The sequence below is a fragment of the Filicampus tigris genome, chromosome 1 (assembly GCF_054856515.1).
Source record: "Filicampus tigris isolate MCC_2025a chromosome 1, RoL_Ftig_1.0, whole genome shotgun sequence".
Lineage (NCBI taxonomy): Eukaryota > Metazoa > Chordata > Actinopteri > Syngnathiformes > Syngnathidae > Filicampus > Filicampus tigris.
Genome location: NC_141217.1, coordinates 8,339,377 through 8,362,964, shown reverse-complemented (window position 1 = coordinate 8,362,964; position 23,588 = coordinate 8,339,377). Strand labels below are relative to the sequence as shown.

The 23,588-nt window shown below is 39.7% G+C and overlaps 2 protein-coding genes across 7 annotated transcripts; one reads left to right on the top strand and one right to left on the bottom strand.

The window, feature by feature from the left end:
- Positions 1-777: 777 nt before the first annotated feature.
- On the bottom strand, positions 778-9,545 carry LOC147152661 (U8 snoRNA-decapping enzyme). Of its 5 annotated transcripts, none has more exons than XM_086050322.1 (5): positions 9,394-9,545; positions 4,095-4,226; positions 3,921-3,961; positions 1,329-1,566; positions 778-1,232 (listed from the first exon to the last, which is right to left on the bottom strand). In XM_086050322.1, the coding sequence occupies exons 2-5, from the start codon at positions 4,224-4,226 to the stop codon at positions 987-989; spliced, it is 657 nt and encodes a 218-aa protein (XP_085906448.1). In that variant the 5' UTR covers positions 9,394-9,545; the 3' UTR covers positions 778-986. The 5 variants fall into 5 exon arrangements, with proteins under 5 accessions (XP_085906448.1, XP_085906430.1, XP_085906457.1 ...); XM_086050304.1 differs by lacking the exon at positions 9,394-9,545 and adding an exon at positions 8,594-9,364; XM_086050331.1 differs by lacking the exon at positions 9,394-9,545 and adding an exon at positions 9,086-9,364.
- On the top strand, positions 9,006-22,544 carry gss (glutathione synthetase). 2 transcript variants are annotated; one of them, XM_086050282.1, is made up of 14 exons: positions 9,006-9,074; positions 10,819-10,843; positions 11,146-11,286; positions 12,022-12,167; positions 12,413-12,488; positions 13,812-13,951; positions 14,511-14,627; positions 14,828-14,908; positions 15,060-15,137; positions 15,219-15,288; positions 16,379-16,573; positions 18,581-18,662; positions 19,740-19,929; positions 20,085-22,544. In XM_086050282.1, the coding sequence occupies exons 3-14, from the start codon at positions 11,155-11,157 to the stop codon at positions 20,206-20,208; spliced, it is 1,431 nt and encodes a 476-aa protein (XP_085906408.1). In that variant the 5' UTR covers positions 9,006-9,074; positions 10,819-10,843; positions 11,146-11,154; the 3' UTR covers positions 20,209-22,544. The 2 variants fall into 2 exon arrangements, with proteins under 2 accessions (XP_085906408.1, XP_085906399.1); XM_086050273.1 differs by having other exon boundaries at positions 9,019-9,235.
- Positions 22,545-23,588: the final 1,044 nt, after the last annotated feature.

The window sequence follows — 23,588 nt, the reverse complement described above, 5'->3', positions numbered from 1 at the left end:
TTTCCTTCATAGGAGCTCACATTTGATGTTAATACTAACGAAATATTGTGCCGATCGCTTTTATATTTTCACAATTTGACAAGTGTAGGAATGTGCAAATGAATTTTAGTGGCAATTAATCACTTTCAGACACTAGGTGACAACAGAACGGGACAAACCAAAACAAGGAACAACACTGTTTGCCTCCCAGCAATGACGTAAGACCGCCTGAGATGGAGAAAGGCAAACACGCCGCAAAGGTGGACGGGACAATTTGCGGCTTTAGTCATCACAAAAAAGCCCATAAATCACTACAGATTCTTTTACGGGGGTGAATTTTAGTAGTGACATTTTTTTTTTAAATCCACACCTATTATATAAGTCAGAGGCAAACATATGGACAACACTCAAGAGGCCAAGCAAATTAATGGGGTACGTCAAAATTACGTTGTCGTGTACCAAATTGCACTTGTGTGAACTGAAATGAAATGTACCGCCTTATTTTTTTCTGAGGGGAAAAATGCCAGATAGGGCACCGAGTAATGAAAAAACATACATAAGTACAGGATGCATTTCTTTACTGCCATGTTCAGATGTTCTTTGGACAGGAAGTATGTACCAACCTTTTTAAAACTGAAAGCTACTTTTTGAGGACGGATCAATGTGAAGGGCTACCAGCTTCTGAAATAACAAATTTATTCACTCAAATTATTTGTGGGTAAATTACCTCCTCATCTTTGATGCGCTTGCAAGCTTCTCTCGACGAACACTGCGATTTGGTCATGGATTACAATGCAATATGCTTTGAACTCTAGTTTTTATTGTAATTTCCAAATATACAATACATAAAAGAATAGCAACAAAAAAATTAGTTAAATGAAGCTCACTAGTAACTGGCACTTTTTTCTCCTTTAGAATAGCAACACAAAAGTTAAATGTGGATGAACTTCTAATACTATTTCTCGACATCGTGACAGTGCATCTGTGTGTGCTTGAGTAACCGTGATTCAAGACTGATCCCTCTTGGCCGCCGTCAGCGCAAGTGCCGCTTGCAGGTCTGCTGCACTGTGCGCATGTGTCTTCAGTGAGTGCTTGAGGGCTTTGTGCAGGTCCTCGGGGGCAAGCAGGTGGAGGCGCAGCAGAGAGTCGACCAGCTGGGTGCGAGCATTCCCGATGAACGCGTGGGACAGGAACGAGGAGAGGCCTCCCCCGCTTTTCGTCGTGTAGAGTGGGACTCTGACCATCCCAAGAACCTTGCCATAAAAGAGAAAGACGCGATGGGGAACAGAGCATGGGATTGGGAAAATGGCTGCAATCTGTCATTCCCGAAGGAACAGGACGCACTCTACCTCCTGGCCATGATCTCTTGCTGTGGATGCAGACGCTTGCTCAACCTCCTTAATCTGCTCCTCCTTTAGCTTCTTCACATAGAAGTGTGTGATGAGACGGGGGGGACAGAGGCCGGTTCCAGGGGCATGGCGAGCATCCACATGATCGTCTTCAGATATAGGAAGAGCCACACCCAACTCCTCCTGCAATTCTCTACAAAGCCCCGCCTCCAGGCTCTCTTGTGATTGATTAACAAACCTTGGAGGATAGGCGGTCAAAGGTTAGAAATAAAATATGATTGCACACCAACAATGTCGGGCGCATTGCTCCTCAGTAACCCTCCACGTGTGTTGAAATCAATATGGAAAGTGGATTGATTGGAAAAGGCCAACGAATAAAGTGTTCAACTCACATGCCTAAATTGGAGGCAGGTGAGATCAGAGTTTTACTTAAGACTTACCTAGAAATAAAGCATTTCTATTCTACTGTTTGCTTTGAGGCGGCACGGTGGTGACTGGTTAGCACGTCCGCCTCACAGTTCAGAGGTCGTGGGTTTGATCCCGGCTCCGGCCTCCCTGTGTGGAGTTTGCATGTTCTCCCCGTGCCTGCGTGGGTTTTCTCCGGGTACTCCGGTTTCCTCCCACATTCCAAAAACATGCATGGTAAGTTGATTGGACTCTCTAAATTGCCCCTCGGTGTGATTGTGAGTGCGGATGTTTGTCTCTGTGTGCCCTGCGATTGGCTGGCAACCAATTCTGGGTGTCCCCCGCCTACTGCCTGAAGACAGCTGGGATAGGCTCCAGCACGCCCCGCGACCCTTGTGAGGATTAGCGGTATCGATAATGGATGGATGGATGTTTGCTTTGATGGAGACTGACTGAAATATTCCTCCCACCAGGCTTCTGACAAATGCTTATGGTGCACTTGCATAGTGTGTTTTCGGTTGTAAGTCTATTAAAGCAACAATATGTAGTCATGAGACCTAAAAGCGAAAAGTCAACGCCCCAATTCTTTTTTTTTTTTTTTCCAAGAATATGTTCTATGCAAGCCCACTAGTTGAAACAAGGCATTCTGATAAATATTGCGTTTGTGGAATAAGTGTTAATCCACTCGTTTTAGCCATCTCTGGAGGCGGCCATTTTGCCTTCTGTCGACTGAAAATGACATCACAACTGCTCCCAACGACCAATCACGGCTCAGATTCAGAAAACAGGTCAGCCGTGATTGGTCGCTGGGAGCAGTTGTGATGTCATTTTCAGTCGACAGAAGACAAAATGGCCTCCCCCAGAGATGGCTAAAAACGACTGCATTTTGCTACTTAACTTATATTCCCCAAATGCAAAATTAATCAGAATGCCGTGTTTCAACTAGTGGGACTTCTGGGAACATACTCTTGAAAAAAATATGTTTGGGTTGACTTCCGCTTTTAAATTAGAAGCTTCAAAATCACACTGATGGTAGACTGGCTTATAAGAAAAAGAAAAGTATCTTTATTTTTGCCTTGGTGTCCACACCACAGATCTACTTTCATAATGCATGACATTATTACCTGTGCTAATGCTGCCATTTAAAGCTTATACAGAAGTTATGATACAACACATCTGAATATATCTTATCGCTTAAGATGTTCACTTATTGACATCTCTGATTGACTGGTGAAAGCAGACTTCAACTCGCTCCCCTTTCAACTATAGATACACTTCTAACTACAAAGCATAATTAGGAATGGAGAAAAAGATTTTCTTGGGTTTGGTATGTTAATATTATTGTTAATGTTTTATTAACTGTGGCAAAATGGTATGCCATATGGTAGCGAGCAATCGTTTATGTCAAATCATTATATTGAATCCCAAATTGTTTGATTAATAGTCAACTTTAGAGTACCACTTATGCAATGTGCTAGATGGAGGTACCCTTCTGAAGTCCCTTTTAATTTATTTTCTTTGCTCTAGGCATTCAAGGTAATTAGGTTAAACACGGTGCATCAGTATCTCGTCTGTAAGGATTTGGACTTTAAACTCAATGGTAACTACATATTGGAGAGATGATTGATGAGTCTGCTTCCGGACTAGTGTTGAGGTTCCCTTGCGCAAGACACTGATCACCCCAGACCCCAGCTCAAGAGGTTCAGCACTGATCAGTATACACCACTTTACTCTGACATCTCTCTTTGAAAGCCTGCATGCTGAGATTTGGTTATCTGTATAGCGTGCAACATAAAGTCAAAGTCGAATTACACCTTGAGGGAATATAATCAGTAAAATAAATAATATAATGAAAAACGAAGAGAGTAAGAAATGTAATTAAAATGATCGTGAGTTGGGACTTTCAAATGCATTTAGAGATCATACCGAAAATTGATGGATGGATGGATGGATGGATGCTAATGTAAGACTGGGGCTGTGGCCGTAATAGCATTTAGATTCTAATATGACACGAAACACCTTGTTGAGCACGCCAAGCACAAGTTATCTTCTACTGTCTTTGCAGTGGCAACATGTGAATGTTTGCTCTGGTTTATATCATTTGATGGGGATTATGTGTTTGTCGTAAAAAAGGGAGTCTTAGGCACATGAAAGGATAAAACAAAAGCAGTACTAGGAGAAACTCACCCGCCAGGGAAACCCAGCAGACCGTCAAAGCGCATCTGCATCTGTGGGATGTGACAGGACAGAGGCTGTTATACACGCACACACGATGCTTCCAAACATGTAAACGCTTTTAAACGTAGAGGATTTTGCTCATGCATTCAATTTCTTTGCATTTATACATGTTTTTCAACTCACCAGTATGATATGTTTGATGGGAGTCCTACCAAAAAGGAGACTTTTCGTGTCAGAGTAGAGCATCACATGACATGCGTGTCTGTAGCCTGAGCAGGCCAACGCATTGGCCCTTGACAGCCGTCCATTTGCCATCTACGAGTATAGAAGCACAGTGTACTGTACAATACCAACCATTTGTCACAGTTCAGAGCTTTCTAATATCCCTGAAGGTTGCCCTTCTGCTATGCAGTGCCACCAAGACATCATTCAAGTCCTAAAATTGCTCTCCATCTGTCATACTCAAGCTTTTACAAAGACCTGTGTAAAATGAAGTTGTGGGAACGTGTCATTGCACGCAGGAAGGGCTGGGTAGATAGAGACTGCTTCTCGCCCCCTGGTGGCAGAGAGTTTAAGTAGCAGGTCCCTCCTCCATATCCTCCATCAGGTGTGCCAGCGGAATTGATCAAATTTCACATTTTAATTTGGGTGATGTGGTGTGAGGATTGCTTTTAATGTAAAATATGTACCCTGGCTTAGTAAATGTTGAGAAAACAGATAGAACAGTTCATCAGTTTTCTTGTCAGCTGAATGTGGATGAGAGGAATCACAGAAATACATTGTTACTCACAGAAATACGTGTGCATTCTAATTCACCATTATTCATATAGCACTTTCACAACACCTCCATATGTAACCAAGCGCTTTACAGAACACATGAGATAAAACATTCAAGATAATATCAGAGCTGGACATTCCGCCCATCATGTGACGCACCGGTTCGTCTATCCGCCTATGACGGACGCCCATCTAGTAGGCGATAAACGTTAGATGGGAAACTTTAAAAAGTTGTCGGACTAAGCATAGACAGAAGCCCATTTTTTTCGTCTATGTAATCGTCTACCGTCTATTTTTGCGGTGAGGCTTCAATGGCCGCGGCGAGGCTCACGTTTCCCGTGGCCGAGGTCCTCAAAGGCACATAAAGGTCTACTTTTAGGACCTTAGTGTTAATTTGTCGAAGTTGGTAGTCAGGAACACTAATGAAAGCCCGTTTAAAATGAGAGGCAGACCGGGCCATAGGCGATTAGTATTTGGTCCGACCGGACAAAATGGCGGATAAACATATGGCGGAAGGGTATCCTGGCTGTAGGCGGAAGTCAATAAAAGGATTGCACGTTTTTTTGTAAAATGTCCAGCTGTGGATAATACAAATGTAAAAAAAAAACAAAAAAAATCTTTTCTCCATTCCTACATACACTTTGTTGGTTGAAACGGTTTTAGACGATAGAGGAGGGATTTATAGACCCCTTTCACCGGGCATTTGAAAAGACGCCGTTTCAATGTTTGAAAAGACGCCGTTTCAATGTTTGTTCAACAGTAATCTGACTCGATTTTGGTTATCGGATTGGATCAAACCTTGAAAATGAGGATGGGGAAAGAAGAAACCTGAATTCGGATTAGATCATGTAATCTAATCCTAGTTTTAATCTGGATAAAACCTTCAGTTTCTGTTGTTCGAATCGTTTCAGTAGGATCTGGATAACTTTGATTCAAAACAAAACAAAACAAAAAACAGGATTATCCTGAACCCAACAGGGGGTTGGGTTTCAAGGTGGATTTCAGGAAGAACGTGTAGCAAAACTTTGGTCAAAATATGGTCTAAAATTAGTCAAATAATTAATTTGTATCATTTTGTTTATAGACTTTTATTTATATTGATTATTATATTGATACATTCAACTGTTACAGACGAAGTAGATACAGTAGACGTAGGCTACAATTAAACCTTTAGGCGGAAGTCAACCCAAACATATTTTTTTTCACGAGTACAGCATGTTCCCAGCAGGCCCACTAGTTGACATTCTGATTAATTTTGTGTTTGTGGAATATTAGTTAAGCAGCAAAATGCACTCGTTTTTAGCCATCTCTGGGGGCGGCCATTTTGTCTTCTGTCGACTGAAAATGACATCACAACTGCTCACAACAACAAATCACGGCTGACCTGGTTTCTGAATCTGAGCCGTGAGCAAGCAGCGTCGGACACCGCACGGCGCACGCGACTGCTTGGGAGGCAATCCCGCGACATGAACCTATTATATAAGTGACAATGTTAAACTCACCCAAGTGTCCCTTTAAGTATAGAAAAATAAAAATGATCTTGTCCCCATGAAAAAAAAAAAACCATACAAATTTCAATAAAAACATAAGTGTTAACAAAATAAATTAAATTCTGTCATTCATCACTGTATATTAATTTCAAAGAAACAACATTCTTTAGTTTGTTAACTATTGGACACATAGCCCTTCTTTTATTACTAGTATTCATGTTTATTTTAAGACTTCGTGAAAATATCCACAAATGTACAGTACTTGTTTATGTACGTTACTTGTTGCGGCTCAGACGACGGTTCATAAAAGAAACCATAACTACAAATGGACGTTTGTTATTTTTGTGTTTTGCCACCCCAAATATAAAAGACAAAAATAATACCGAAAGTGAACCCATGTTGGCTCTTCTACCTGTTGTTCTTTAAATTGCTGGTAGCCCACATTGTGATATGTTGCCCCGTTTAGAGCACTGATAATCCGTTCTTAAAAACGGTGTACAAGGGTGATCCAAGTTAATGTTTCCCTAAAAAACTGGCATAAAAATCAAACGAATGAGTCGGACTACTGCTTGATCCTGGATAGAGAAAATGCAATTTCCAAATCCGCATCATTTTGATCCAGATTAAATTTTTGAACAACTAGACGTAATGATCACAGCATGCATGACATCACACGTCTGCTACGTAAAGCGTTGAACAAAGACACATATGGTTTAGTAACAAATGGCATTGCTAAATAGGATTAAAATTTATGTGATTATCTGTCCTCTGTCATTGCCACAACAACAACATGTTTCAATCATATCACAAGATGTGAAATTAATTAACATTTAACAGACAGCACACAACAAATAATAGTGATTTGACCGTTTTTAGACAGAGTTTACAACCCCGAAACTGGAAATAACAAGTACACCAAACAGAAGCGACTGGTTTCGTTTTTGTTGTTGTTGTTTTTTTTAACGAATTGAACACAATTTGCATTTTAACACACACATACAAAAAGAAAACAACGCTAGGGAGTAAACATAAAATACCATACAAGAAGAAAATTAGTTAGTTATAAACCTTAGATTCAACACAAGAAGAAATAGTTGTAAGTAATTGCTTTCTGTTTCAGAGAGTATCTAATTGAAAATATATGTTTGAATTTGTTAATGAAAACATTGAAGCTAGGAATCCTTCACATGACCTTACATTTATGAATATGACATTTTGCCATTATTAAAAGTAAATTAATCAAATACAATTTAGATTTTATCACATTTTTTCCACTAAAACCAAAAAGCACATTCTTCCGAAATAACACAAAACTTTTTTCAATATAATTTGTTACAAAAGATACTTAGGTTACACCATAAAGATTGTACTGAAGAATATTGCCAAAACAAGTGAATCACAGTTTCAGGAGAGTCAGAACGGCAGTTACAATTCATATCAATGTCTTTCTTGAACTTTTTTTGAATATAGGCTTTAGTTAGATAAAATGAACAATTTTAAATGACACTTCTTTAATCTTATTTTAATTAGATAACGATTAGGTAAGAGCCAGACATTCTTCCAAACTATATTATCCACAAAGCCAGACCAGAATGTGATCACATGAGGGACTGAGGTAACATTTTTTTGAAAGAGTACTCTTATTTTGTTCTGTCAGGTTTGGAGAAACATTCTTTACCCACAAATGTACATATTGGAGATAACAAGGACATTCTCCGGGCATCAAGCCTGGGTTGGGATTTAAAAAGCATACAAATTCCTGAAGGGATGGCACCAAAAACGTTTGCATAATCCCCAAGTGTAACAGGTATGCCATATTCCGACAAAAACTATCATATGAAAAAAAGAGTACCATCCTTATTAAATAACTGATCCACACATATATTATTATTATTAAACCAAGTTTCCATGAAGAGAGTCTTATGTTTCTAGAGAATGTCCTTGTTATCCCACAAATAGTAATTATGGGGCTACAAAGTGTGCTTGTAAATGAGAGACCAAACTGGTTTAGTTGGTGACCATGCATTATTGGTGCAACGGGTAAAGTTGTAGAAAATAAAAGATAATATACAAGGGAAGTTAGAAAAACTCACTTTCAGTCAGCACAGTGCTCAGCAACTTCCTGGATTTAAATGTATTTGGCAGTGTTCAACTCGCAGATTGGGTGCATAAATCACGTGGCACCGTGTAGCCAATAACGGACGAGGAAAAGACTACATATAGCCACGCTTGCACTTTGTAGGGGTAGGTGATACAGAAAATGTTCCTATCACTCCGATACCAAGTAAATACAGAGTAGTCTCGGTCGATACCGATAGAATATCGATACTTTTTGCTTGGAAATGTCAGGATCCCCCTTGAGTTAGTTATTATTAGGGGTGTAACGGCTCACAAAAGTCACGGTTCGGTACGTACCTCGGTATGGGGGTCACGGTTTGGTATAGCAATAAGTCTCAAATGCATAGCACATTTTTTTGTTTGAACAGAGAGCAAGTTACAATTCAATTTGCTATAAAGCAAAAAACATTCCCTGTTATAAAAGCACAAAATAGAATCAAAACTTGTGCATTAGGGTTGTTCATTAATAATAATAATAAGAAGAAGAAGAAGAAGAAAAAGAAGGAAAAAATGAAGGAAAAAAGAAGAAGAAAGAAGGAAAAAATAAGAAGAAAAAAAGAAAAAGAAGAAAAGAAGAAGAAGAAGAAGAAAAAAAAGGAAAAAAGAAGAAGAAAGAAGGAAAAAAAAGAAGAAGAAAAAAAGAAGAAGAAGAAGAAAAAAGAAGAAGAAGAAGAAAAGAAGAAGAAGAAGAAAAAGAAAAAGAAGAAGAAGAAGAAGAAGAAGAAGAACGATTAAACACTGGAAAACATGGATAGAATGATGTTGCAGATAAAGTCAGGTAGCACTTGCCAACTAGTAACTTTAACTTCATCATAAGAGCAGCAGAGGACAGCTCGTGCTCCACCACTGCACTTGTGACCACGGTCAAATGTGGCGGTCGCTTGGATGCTGCAGCTGTTCATTCGCGCACAGCGGAGAGGGGAGAGGCTTCGCTTGGTGGTAGACTACGACAGCATTTTTCAACATCGCAATCAAATGGCCGACACACTATGCTAATGCTAACGATATTGCTGTCTTGGTAAAGCTCAAGAACTGTAAAAAAAATAAAAGCCGACGAGTGAACAAGACGCCGTTTGGCTGTGTGTGACGTAGTACACCTGATGCTGATTGGCTGCCGCGAGGCGGAATGGCAAAACAGATGACTTGTTTAATACGTAACAAATGGAATGGACGGGTTTCCGGTGCTTCGCTCCGCATCCCACTTCTCCAAACGTATCATTCACACCGCCCCGCACGCAACCGCGCCCGCCCGCGCGAGCTACATTGACTCCAATTGAAACGCGCCGCCGGAAACGCTCCCAACGCAGTTGTGGTGACGTAGCATGGAATGCAGCGTCAGGCGTTGACTTTTTCCCCCCAGCATCAGACGTATTCGTCGTATGCGTGCACCGAACCGTGAAGCCCGCACCGAAACGGTTCGGGACGAATACAAAAACCGCTACAACCCTATTTATTATAATTATGATAAACACAGCACAAAAATTTTAGGCAATAAAAAAGTATAAACAAATAAAATACTTCTACTGCAACAACTGTTTCAGAACAAAAGTCAAGAAGCAGCAATGTAACGAAAATACAAATGTAACAATGTCAACATGACAACTATAATACCTTCTATTGCACAATTTTTTGAAAATAAAGTCAGAAAGTGCAAATAGTGTAAACAATACCATGTAAAAACCCTTAACAGTATAAACAAATAAAACACTTCTACTGCAACAACTGTTTCAGAACAAAAGTCAAGAAGCAGCAATGTAACGAAAATACAAATGTAACAATGTCAACATGACAACTATAACACCTTCTATTGCACAATATTTTGAAAATAAAGTCAGAAAGTGCAAATAGTGTAAACAATACAATGTAAAAACCTTTAACAGTATAAAAGATAAAATACTTCTACTACAACAAAAGTCAAGCGAGTCAAACCCAAAAAAAGCGACAATGTAACGAAAATACAATACTGTATAATAATGCCAACAAGACAACTAAAATACTTCCCATTGCACAATATTTTGAAAATAAAGTCAGTAGTGCAAATAAAGTGTATGTAAACACAATTGGCTCTCATTCCTAGCCTTTGGCTCTCTGCTCCAAGGAAGAATCCCTTTTGGCTCTGTTGCCATAGTTACAACGGATTTACAGGTTTTTGTTCAGGAACAGTAACATGTTTCCATTTTTCCATTTTATTGCACTTCTTTGAGTCACTAACTGTCCTGCTTTTAGAAAGTACCTTTCCGCAGGTACTGATGTTGGCATTAGTCCCAGCTGTTTCTTTGCAATCTTGCTCGGAGAGGGAAACGTTGGCTCGTTCATTTTCCACTAAAGAAGTGGGTGCGCTATTTGCGCAGAGAACCTGCGCTTTGAGGAAATTGGTGGACGAGCGAAGCATCGATCCCGTGTGAATAGTATCGATCCGGCCAAGTACTTTCTTAATATCGATATTTGATCGGACTACTTCGGAGTTTCGGTCTGGCAACTGAGATCAAATTCACTCAGTCCTTTCTTGTCTTCTTCTACAGCGACGCCCAGACGTGCTCCGAAAAGGTAACACAGGTTTCTATTGACATTTACGTAAATCTAATTCCAACAATGCTTATACTACCCGAGAAGAAACGCACCAGCAAGGTTGGTATATACGTTGTGTTTGGACTGTAGCGTGCAGTTGGTTTAAAAACATGTGCAGTTAGCATGAGGCTAATATATCTGCATTATTGCGTGTCAATCGATAAGCAAGAGTTAGTATTGAATTGATGGGTATGTGTAAAACACTTATTGCATTTAAGCGGTGCTATTTGTATATATTATATTTATGTTCATTTAGTCTTTTTTTATTTATTTGATTTTAGTCTGTCAGAATGGCACATGGGGTACCAAGTGAGCTACTGATGAACACAACCCTAATAAATGACTTAGCGGCAGTGGCAAAAGATGCTGCACTTTTGCAAGGTGTCCTTATGAGGATCAAAGAATCCCCCAACTCATCAGAGGTGAGCATTTTCCATCTTGTTGGTACCCTCCCATGTCTGTTTTATGTTGATTATTACCACCTATGTTTACAGAATGAACCACCCACTATTAAAGTAGTTGGGTTGGACCTCTACTGCTTTTTTTCATACTGAGTATAGAAGCACTTACAAAGTGCTACATGAGTAGTCACCAATACCAGGCACTGATACTGAATAATGCCATTACGTCTTATCAATTGTGATGAAAATGTGTGTTTGATCAAATATTGCTCCGAAACGCAAACCTTTAATGAACATGTCATAAATTTCATTCAAAGCGCACATTTTAGCAACAACTTATCGTAATGGACATTTTAACTAAGATTCAATGGCATGTTTTGCCACAACAGCCACACACTTAAGCACTTCGCTTAAATTGAGCCTGTAACACAAGTTGTTTTGGTTATTTGGTGTCTGATTCTGTATACTATGGGTACTATGTAAAATGAATACATATTGGAACTTTTTTTTTTTTAAACGCAAGTACAGACATACAGTACAGTATTGGCACTGATACCAGAATTGCTATTGCTACATTCCTATTAGTTATTTAGCCTGATTGGGCAAAATTACTCAAAATGATTTTCATGAAACTTTGTAGAGAGGCGGGTCGTGGACCAAGGAAGAACCCATTACATTTTAGCGTAGATCCAGATGTGGATCCACATGTCATTCCAAGCAATCAGCTGTATATCACGATTGCATATTGTATTATAGGTGGTGACGTATGCTCCCTTCACGCTCTTCCCCACACCTGTGCCCAAAGATCCTTTCCTTCAAGCTATAAAAGTGCAAACTCATTTCAACACACTGGTGGATAAGATCAGCCAAGATCCTGACTTCCTGCAAGCGGCACTTGCCAGGTAGGATGCTAGCCTCAAACTAGGGTGTAATCATGCATCAAACAGAATAGATTGGAAGATTTCTCATAAAAAAAATGGGAAAAAAAGAGATGCTTTAAATTTGAAGTAGAAAATGTTAGTATGACAAGCCTCTAAAATATCCAGTTCTTTTTGCAGTCTTTGTGAGCTGATCTGTAGAAATTCAAAATACGATTATGAAGTATAACACTTGTCTTATTTTGACACATTTTTATATTCTACTGTAGCACCATCGCTGTGGATGATTTCACTGGAAGATTGTTCAAGATCCACCAGCAGGTCCTTAAAGAAGGACGGTTGCAGGTAAGGAAGCCTACTTGCGTAAACTGCTTTTCCAACTGTAGCCATGTATGATGTCAGGGATGTTACACTGTGAACCTGGGGCACAGGCATGCTGGAGCACACCAAAAAAGGCTCAACCTGTTCCAACTTGAGTTTATACTCGACTCGAGTATATACATTTAAACCCGGTCCACACGGCAGGATTTTAATGTCGGCCGACTTCCAAACTCTGATACCTCACACGTGACTAGAAAAAAATCACGGGTATTACAGTTTTGAACTTACCGTGTGGTGTGTTGTGCAGCCACACAGCAAGATCAACACATCACACACATACCACATTCATTCTCAGATATTCTCATGTCAGACGGAAAATCTCGCAAAACCCCATCGAGATTAAACGAGACTTTAGAGTGAACAAACATGGCGGATGAAAAGGCAGAAGGGGTCTGAGATTGTGTCTTGTCGGTAGGGGTGTTCGATATATATCGTTATCGATATCATCGTCAATCTTGGTTTCACGGTGTGTAATTTTACATTATCGAGTATTAATACTGCCTTGAAAAGAGAGTCGGCCGACGGCCGCAAAGTACGAGAAAATGCTAACTGTGCATTGACCGCAGAGGAGGAGGAAGTGATAATCATTCGCCGAATCAGCGGGCAGGAACCGGTCACGTGACTCTGGCCGCAGTGCAACCGAGCTGTTTCAAATATGGAGGAGTGTCGACTGTCGAGCGGGGATCCATAGCGAGGCGCGAATCCACGTCGTCCGTAGTCTGTAAATTGTTTAGGGTTTACAAGACTGACGTCGGTGGGAATAACATTGTTAGTTGTGCCAAAACGGTCACCGGGGGTTGCGCAATGACTGTTTTCATTTTGGATTCCCACCGCGCTTCTTCACCACCCCATCAACGCGCTTTCTGATTGGCTGCACGTCACTGTCAACCGGCTGCGTGCTCGTTTGGCCTCGGGGCACAGCACACATGGTGTATATATTTATGTATATGTATGTTTGTGTATATGGAATTTCTGAACTTTTTTTTGTTATTGAATCAACTGCACCTTCAAGTATAACCACTTTATTGTGTTCAGAACATTATTATATTATAACATTATTATTATTGTACTCATCGACCTATTCATGTTCAGAAATCTCTTTTTTTTTTTTTTTTTTTTCCTGATCCAGATCTTCTTTCGGGACCCTTTTTTTTGTGTGTTGGGAGAGGGGGGGCAGTTGTTGGCTGACCGTGTATTTATGTACAGTATGTGCACAAATACAGGGTAGCCCAAAAACAAGCAAACAAAGTGTTTGTCAGTAATTTGGTATTCTTGCCGTCTTCCCAGTCAATTGTGTTGGGTCTGAATCGATCCGACTACATGCTGGACCAGAAGGAGGATGGACACTCGTCTCTAAAACAGATTGAGATCAACACCTTTGCAGCTAGTTTTGGAGGCCTCTCATCACGCATGCCTGATTTACACCGGTAAAGTAGCCAATCAACACGTAACTCCAAAATAATTGGACATCCACAATTAGGGCTTTTGGATTCATATACCAGAATTCTCCAGGCGTTGTTCAATTTGGAAGCTGAGCAAAATATCCATGTAAATATGGACCTCTGCCGCACAAAAAGAGTAAGCACTGCATACAGTAGAATACAATGCCTTTTATTGTCACTATACACATGTACAATGACATTGAAAACAGTGCCTTCTCAATTGCAGATATGTAAAAATGTATAATAAAATTAAATACAAAGTAATAAAATGTAGAATATTTCCAACAAAGGAGGAATAATAATAAAAGAGGATAAAGAATGGATTTGTGGTCCAAGTAGGAGTATTGCACAGTGTTCCAAAAACATTTAGTATTTCACAGTAGGTGATAAAAGGAAGCAGGGGAAGCAAGGATCAGACTGTGGAGTCTGTGTGAGTTTAGGGTAGTAATGGCTCTTGGCAGGGAAACAGCTATTCATGAGTATTTCCTCCTTTCATATTTTCTGTGCTCTATTGACATACATGTTCTTTACCTTACTACAACAGACACATTCTTAAGGTGGCTGGCCAGCTGGAAGAGAGCCAGCGCATCATTGACAACAACCCTGCGGTGGGTCTGGCCAAGGCTGTGGCTAAGGCCTGGGAGCTCTATGGATCAAAGCGGTACGGCCACTGAAAACCTTCTCAAACAACTCTTCCTGTCTAAAAGTACATTTTAATATAGAACACTGGTGCTTGATTTCACATTTTTTCCATGGAGCTGTCCAAACATTGTCATTTGATACAATTATGCATCATACTCATGATGCAAAAATGCATTATGGCGGCAGAGTGTTTAATGGGAGCCAATGTTGTCATTAAAGAGCGGTTGTCATGTTTTTGGTGGAGGAGAACCAGAGGAACGCCCTGGATCAACGATTTATTGAGAATGAACTGTGGAAAAGGTGAAGTGTGATTACTTAGATCTTTCACAATATCTTCAATAACCTCGATGTTTAAAATGAAACCTTTGCTGCTGGAAAATACTTTACATGATTTGCTCAATGATCCTTTATTTCTTTTAATGACCATCTCCCATGTCTCAATGCCTTTCAGGAATATTGTCAGCACACGGAAGCGCTTTGAGGATGTCTTTAAATCCGGAAATCTTGATCAGGACAAGAGACTGTTTGTGTAAGTGTCTTCCATCCATCAATATCCAATTGCAATATATTTTTGCTTTTTTCATACAATTCCATCCTGCCACCTATTCAGTGATTGTCAGGAAGTTGCAGTGGTCTACTTCAGGAATGGCTACATGCCTCAGCACTACAAGTCTGAACAGGTAAACAAGAAAGATACTTCATGGTTTTGGTGAAGCACACTCATTTTGAAGCAAGCATTCTTTTAGTGAATTTGTCGTAGCACGTTCAGTTCAAATGTCAAATGTTTCATTACAGTACATGATCAACCCAAGAAATGACATGCTTATGAAAAATAATTTCCATTCATGGATCAATCAGAAAATGTGCTGTCTCTCAACCGCAGTGTTTCTGGAAGCCTCCAAAATCCTCAAACAATGTGACTGGGATGGAATTCTTCTTTCAGTTTAGTAAGCTGGTTGTCACATGCTTCCTGTGCCTCTGTCAAAGTTATTTATGCTCTGCTACCCAATGGGATCTCTGTTTTGTCAAGAATGGGGAGCAAACGTCGCTGTCCTGTGAAACACGTATGCCTATTTTATTTGATTTATTTATTTTTTTTTAAATGCGTTAATGGGGTTTCCACCTTACGGACATCCCATTCACGTGAACATTTTAAGAAATGACAAAATTGGACATGAGTTTTTCACAGGACATCGACCAAATGCACACTTGAAGCACCTTTAAAATCTGTTTACAACCTCCTCAGATTTTAGACAACAGCATCTTATCCTCACTCAAGCACATGGTTGTGCTTGAAGATGTTTTGAGACTGTCTAGTTGAAGGTGACGTTGACAAATGTATAATAATGCAGTTTACTCTCAGGGCCGAGGACAAGGTGTGGTTCACCGTAAACACGCAAAGACAAATAACTTTTAATCATACCTTGAGGAATAACAACTTTCTATTACAATATCAAATGGCACTGGTCATTGTCTCTCACCAGTAGCTGAACTGCACTGCCTGTTGCTTTGAAGACCAATTAGTGCGGAAGCCTCAAAAGCACATCCGTTTCCAGCTAACAGACACCATGAAAACCTAGCTGGTGAATTGTACTTCAAAATTCAATACAACTGAACTGTACTTTACTGCATTGGGGGGTGAAAAAAAAGTTTGAGCCGAATAACATTTAACATAACTGGCGAGTTTTTCCCATTTTAATTCTATGCATCTCACGTTCCACCATAGTAGCACTGGTACCACAGTCTAAGATCCACTGCTCTAATTTCTAGGCTTGGGAGGCTCGCCTGATGATGGAGTGCTCCTTGGCTGTGAAGTGTCCAGATATCAGCACCCACCTGGCTGGAACTAAGAAGGTCCAGCAGGTACTTGCTAAGCCTGGCGTTCTGGAACAGTTTTTCCCTGACCAGCCACAGGTGGTGGCGCAAGTCAGGGCCACATTTGCCGGCCTCTACACTCTGGACATGGTGAGCAACAACAGTTTTATTTGCACAGTTCCACACAAGGAGTTTTGTCACTCCATGTTGTGGCACTGCACATTTATGTGCAATACTGCACAGACAGTGCGCCCCCTTAACCCTCATTCAAAGTAAGGATGTAATGATATCCAAACGTCACGATATGATACAAACCTCACAATACTATAATTATCATCATATTGTGGGGAAGTTGACGATATTTAAAAAAACAAAAAACAAAACAAAAAACTCACGATACAGAATAAAAACTCACTATTGTTAAAATAATCATATTGGACTACCCCCCGACAATATTTTGTTTTTGTACATTGGCTCAGCGGCTCAAAGTAATCATGGTCTATGTTAATAATGCTGTGTTCGGCTGATAACACGTAACTCATTCAATCCCAAAGACATCCAGTATTTGTCTTTTCACAATTCAGCCATTCAATCCCAGGAATTTATTTAAACAATAGTGTAAAAGAGGGTCTGAAAATGTCTGGACCTGATTAATATTGAGGCATTTACTTGCTAATGTACATTATTAATCGAGTCAATTTGCAGAGGAACTGAAACATGATACATTCCCCTTCATCTATGCTAATTAGCATAGATCCTTAAAAAGGTAGTCAATCCAAACATATTTTTTTCAAGAATATGTTCCCTGCAAGGCTACTAGTTGAAACAGGGCATTCTAATAAATATTGCGTTTGGGGAATAAGTGTTAATCCACTCGTTTTTAGCCATCTTTGGGGTCGGCCATTTTGTCACATCTGTCGACTGAAAATGACATGACAACTGCTCACAACGACCAATCACGGCTCAGATTCAGAAAACAGGTCAGCCGCGATTGGTCGTTGAGAGCAGTTGTGATGTTATTTTCGGTCGACAGAAGACAAAATGGCCGCCCCCAGAGATGGTTAAAAAGGAGTGCATTTTGCTGCGTAACTCATATTCCACAAACGCAAAATTAATCAGAATGCCGTGTTCCAACTCGTGGGCCTGCTGGGAACATATTCTTGAAAAACATATGTTTGGGTTGACTTCCACTTTAAAATGGCCACGATATCGTGCATCATGCCACAATATTAACAGCAGCAAATCTGTATAAAAGCCCAAGTTGTTTTCAATTTGTGCAGTTCTAACACCCTGTGGCGGTTAGCTTATTTGTGCATTTTAAGATTCACAATGTTTGCGTACATTAGCAATTAAGTGCCTTTGCACTGCTGAGCCATTAGGAACGCATGACTGGCCAAGCCCATTTCTTTGTGAATGCTGTTATTATAGGCTATCACTTTTCTACCTTCGGTACTCAAAGCGCTTCACACCTCATTTTACCTACTGATGACATGACATTAGGAGCAACTTGGGGTTCAGTATGTTGCTCAAGGATACTTCGACAAGGTCACAACAGCCGGGGATTGAACCCACAACCTCTAGGTTGGGAGATGACCACTCTACCCCTGAGCCATGCCGCTCCTATGCTGTTATTTACAAAAACAGAATATTTAAACTTTGAATTCAATATGTATTCAATTTCAAGTTTTCTTGCTTATAGACTAGTGGACTAGTCGCAAATAAAATTGGAGACTAGTCGGCAGGCAAATTAGTTGAAATTCCCATCCTTACTGGTGACACAACAAAAAGCAGGCATATATGTGAACTGATCATTTCTCCTGGGTAGTACGCCAAACTAGAATTGCATGGTCATAGAGATCCACAATGTATCCGAACACTCATATTCCATTTATTTATGATGCTGCATAATGTATTTGTCCATGTTGAGGTCTGAAGAACTTTCACAGGCACACAAACAGCTATCGTATCTCATAAGGAGAAAACAGGGCATGTTGAGACACCTTCATAAAAATGGAGCCAAAAATGGATGGGTGCATGTGGACTTAAAGTACATACACTTCATGTCTGTTGATGAAGTTGCATTTCAGTCAGAATTACCAATGTCATTGTTACATAATGATGACAATCCTGCCATGGTTTCACTTCTTTGTCCTCAAGGGAGCAGAAGGCGACAAAACAGTTGCAATGGCTTTGGCGACGCCGGATCGGTTTGTCCTGAAGCCTCAGCGAGAGGGAGGAGGTACGGGCAAAAAATTCAATGTTATGCATTTCAGCATACAGCAAAACCTCCATTCCATCTATTTACGACTCTTCTTAACCTATGCATTAGCCAGGGTGACATTTTGTGGGTTTGGTCCAGTGTTGACAAGCCCTGGCTCCTGAGCATTTCCCTTTAATCCCGCCACTGCAGCTCCCAGCGTCTTTAGAAAATAAATCATGAATAAATCATTTTCATTGTAGTTTATATTTTTCAAATGTAATTCTAAATGTGAAGATTATAGTGGACCATTAAAATTTGGTCAACCGTTTTACACTCAAAGCAAGAACTCATTAAGACCATTAGGTTTGAGTTTGGCAGATTTTGTATAGGTTTGAGTTTGGCAGATTTTGTACTATGGCCACATCCAATATGGCGGACCTGGTGACGTATCTCAGGAAAGTGCCACCCAATTGACCCCATCTGCATATCATCACTTTCATAAAATAATGGCCTGTGTCATTTTTTCAGTATTTTTAAAAAACACGAAGAATAGTGATTATATTCTTTATTAATTTCATTTCAGGGTTAGAATTCAATGATCTGTTTAACTAAGGATGTAGCTAATTTTTGGCAAAACCAAACTTTTTTTATTTGATTTATTTTTGGTCAAAATATGGCCATTGTGGGTGGCAATATGTTACATATGCATTTTACAGTCCCGATGCGCTGAGGTTCACGCTCCGGTAAAAGTGATAAAATGACGCAAACAGTACATGAGCAGACTGCGTTTTTGGTTTGCTACAGGTGGATAATTTCTGTTTGAGGTTTTATGTCATACAAAAATGACTCAAACATTGAGTATTTTTCTTTAAAATAAGTTTAAACCCAGAGTTCCAAATGTTTTTGTTGCATGTAAAACATTTATAAAATTGCCATAGAGGAATAGACAGTCAATCTTTATCTTAGATGTCAAAATGGCCCCCATGTTTTCTTTTCTGTAGGTAAAGGGGTGTAAATAGCTCTTGGGTTGGGGTTAGGGTTACTCCTCTTCCAAGCATTGCAAAATCCGGAACAATTACGCGAGATAAATAAAAATCAACCTTCTTTACTTCCAAGGCAACAACATTTATAGACAAGAGATCTGTGAAGTTTTGGGCCAAGTGAAGAATAGTGCTGAGAGGATGGCCTATGTACTGATGGATAAGATCCAGCCCTTACCCACAAAGAACTACCTGCTGAGAAGAGACGCGCCCCTCAAAATCAGTGATTGCCTTAGTGAATTGGGCTTCTTTGGAGCTTATGTCAGGTAAGCAGTCACTATTGATTATGTGTAGAATTGCATTTCGGTCACATTATGATACTCGCTTCAGCTAGGAATTGGTACTATCGGGTTGAAGGGTTAAAAAAAAAAAAAAAAAAAAGACAACAAAATGTCTATCTTAATTCTCATGTAATGTGCAGGCAGGGTCATGACATGGTGATGAACGATTGTGTGGGCCATCTTCTGAGGACCAAGAGCTCCGACCACTTGGATGGAGGTGTCGCTGCAGGAGTGGCAGTTTTGGACAATCCCCTCCTCTTCTGAGAAGGTGCACCAGTATTTGGGCTACAAAATAGGCACTCACACCATCTTTTGATGCAATTGATAGTAATACCCACTGCTACCTCATGCACATTCCCGTTGAGAAAGAATATAGCGAAATACAACTTGAGCCAATCAAGAAGGGTGAATGACAAGCATGTACACCAGGGGTGTCCATTGCGTCATTCTCGGAAGGGGGTGTCGGTCGATCACAATGGCATTAAAAGAAAAAAAAAAGTAGGCACCCTCCTATGATCCGTTGTGAAATTGATGCCTATCACCAGCTCCTGCCTGGATTCCAGCTTTGGCTGATTACATTCACCGCAAGGTACACCAATAATATATTGTACATATAAAAAATTCTAAGTATATTTTTAAAGTAGGTAGATGATTTGGGCTTGGGTTAATTTGATTTTTTTTTTTTTTTTTTTGGGAGACTAAAATGTGATGTGATGATTTTGTTTTTGTTTTTTGGTGAATTGGTATGTTTTGATATCTTCAAATAAGAATGCGGAAAAAGGCTGTGAAAATTTGTTGGAGCTTGGTGATTTTTTTTTTTTAAAGTTATTCAGAACCCTGAAACTCAATCTTTTGCACAGCTAATCTAAATCTTAAAATAGTCTTCCTCTTTTTATTATTCTTATGATTATTATTGGATCCTAGTAACATCTAGTACAGGAAGTCCTCGAATTAGGACGCCCGTGCCTCTAACGCCATTTTGTCCCCAGCACCATAGTGACTACGTTTACATGCAGTCAATATTCGTTTTAAGGTCAAAATTCAGAAATATTCGGAATAACCCGCTGACATGATTGAGCGGACAGAGTTGCTCCGGCATTTGAACAACCCACTGTGAACCGCGGCGCATGGCGTCGTGACTCAGAGGACGTCATTTCCGCTTGTTACTTTCAACCGTCAATAAAACAGTTGATATTCATGTCACTCACCACATAAATGAAGCAGCCGGTTTCCTCCGCGCTCCAAAGGTGTGCTTTTGTGCTGCGTCTCTTAGCTTGTTTACCTCTGCTTGTGTATTTGCGATGGGTTTCGCGCCAAACAACGCACTTCCGCATACAAGCAATTCCTGTACTACAAAGACCAGCGGTTGAGCATGCGCAGGGTGTCTCAACCGTGTCTGTGCGCGCCTGCAGATTCTTTGCCTTTTTCGCCCTCCTCTGCTTCTTCTCCATCCACCTCTCAGCAGTAATGCTAAGTACAGCATCTTATGCATTTTATTTTAATGTATTTTCGGGTTTTTTTGGACAAAGTATTTGTACGTAAATTTAGACTTTCACAGTGAAATCCAACATACGCTGGAATTTGTGTTACATCGCCAGTGGAGGAACGGAACTTGTAAATTGAGGACTTCCTGTATAAACCAAACTTGATGTTATAAGAATCCATGATTTAGTTAGCCTACAGAGCTTTAGCGATTTATATATTATTATATAAGTGTAATTGACAGCCAAATTGGCTAACACAAGGCTAAGTGTTTTTTCAAGCTAACACGTTAATCACAATGTAAAATTTCCCTTCAGCTGGTCTTTACTGGAAGTGTAAATATTTTAGCAGAAAGTGATTGCTTTAGAGCAGATTATCTTAATTACCGGTAGGCGAGGTGGTTGATTGCATTTGTTGTACATGTATTACCTCATCTGAGTAGATTTAAAGGGTAGACAATAGGGTAGACAATATTTCATATGTACTGTACCACAGTGGTCACATTTTAGTTCTGTGAAGTTTTCCTCCATTTTGTTATACAAACACCACAGATATATAGGGTTGTTTTAATTATCATAGATGTAAGGGAACATGTACGATTGAACTCTGCTATTCGTGTGGGATATGGACTGTGCCAGTCAGCTGATAGCTAAAATCAGTGTGGAATTGACAGCCATTAAATTGCATTGAGCGCAAAAAAACCCCACACACCCTATGAAACCTCCAGTATATGTTTTACATGTATAACAGGATGAAATTGGATGGCGCAGGAGTATTGGGAGGTGGAAGTGGACTGGTTGTAGATGGTTTAAAAAAACACACCCACGCACACCCATGCACCAGACACATAGTTAATTTTTTTCCTCATCATCTGTGGGGTCTGTCGCATTTTGAAATCGAGTTGAGACAAAAATAGATTAAAAATCAGTACCTCTGTAGCCCGCAATAAACACTTCTCGCTTCTATGAGGATGACTATCTTCAAAGCCTAATGAAAGGCCGGTGCCTATCAGTCCACTTATCTTGAACTTTTTTATTTGTGTCATATTTTAGACCAAGTGAAGATTGTGCAGGATATTATATATTTCATATAATTAAAATAAAATTGATTGAAAAATGTTTGTTTTGTGCTTATTTTAGGGGATTGCATAGATGGAAAAAAATGGGCTTCCGACTATGCTTAGTATGTGTATTTTTTTTTTCAAGTTTCCTGTCTATGGTTTTCGCCTACATAATGGGTATCCGACATAGGCGGAATGCTATGGTGTTTTTTTTTTTTTTTTTTTTTTAACAGACCATTCATATCCAATTTACAATTCAATAACATTGCCTTTGTCAATATAACAATGAATGGGAACAAACAAAAGTGTGTACAAACAATCAGACATCCCAGTACAGCTTTGTGAATATGAAATTTGAAACTAACAGAATAAAATAGACCAACATATTTGCAAATGTCTGTATCTTTGTAAACAAAACCAGTGATATTATTGGTACCCTCAATCTTTACAATGTGACCACTTTTATGAGAAATATACGTCTATACATCTTTCCAGAATTTAACACTAAAGACACACCTATAGAAAAGATGAATTACACATTTTTGATCAGTGCAACTCAACAAGTCTTGAAATATATAAATTTGTTGGATATATGTTATGTAATATCTTTAGATGTACAGTATTTCTCTTACTTTATTTGTTCCCAAAAAATTATAAGGAACAAGCCATGTTTTACGCTAATCTATCTTTGTGAATTGAGAGTTCCAGAAGAATTTCCCACGAGGAATTATTTTCCTATGGTTATGGAAGCACAATCTAATATCTCTCTTAGTACAGTGTTTACTCATCAGATAAATACCATCCATCCATCCATTATCCAATCCATTTATCCTCACAAGGGTCGCGGGGAGTGCTGAGGCCTATCCCAGCTGTCATCGGGCAGTAGGAGGGGGACACCCTGAATTGATTGCCAGCCAATCGCAGGGCACACAGAGACAAACATCCGCACTCGCAATCACACCCAGGGGCAATTTAGAGAGTCCAATCAACTTACCATGCATGTTTTTTGGAATGTGGGAGGAAACCGGAGGACCCGGAGGAACTCCGATACTCCATTAACTTTCCGAAAGTCATTACAGAAGCGTACTGTGTTGTCTGTTTT

What these genes read in the sequence shown, in the direction of transcription:
- LOC147152661 (XM_086050294.1), bottom strand. Translation starts at nt 6,156, where the DNA reads ATGTCGCGGGATTGCCTCCCAAGCAGTCGCGTGCGCCGTGCGGTGTCC. An exon ending in GGCTCAGATTCAGAAACCAG is followed by an intron (nt 4,227 to 6,072) that starts GTCAGCCGTGAT and finishes CTATACTCGTAG; the next exon opens with ATGGCAAATGGACGGCTGTC. An exon ending in CCATCAAACATATCATACTG is followed by an intron (nt 3,962 to 4,094) that starts GTGAGTTGAAAA and finishes CACATCCCACAG; the next exon opens with ATGCAGATGCGCTTTGACGG.
- gss (XM_086050273.1), top strand. Translation starts at nt 9,165, where the DNA reads ATGTGGCGGTCGCTTGGATGCTGCAGCTGTTCATTCGCGCACAGCGGA. An exon ending in AATCCCCCAACTCATCAGAG is followed by an intron (nt 11,287 to 12,021) that starts GTGAGCATTTTC and finishes ATTGTATTATAG; the next exon opens with GTGGTGACGTATGCTCCCTT. An exon ending in AGCACTACAAGTCTGAACAG is followed by an intron (nt 15,289 to 16,378) that starts GTAAACAAGAAA and finishes TCTAATTTCTAG; the next exon opens with GCTTGGGAGGCTCGCCTGAT.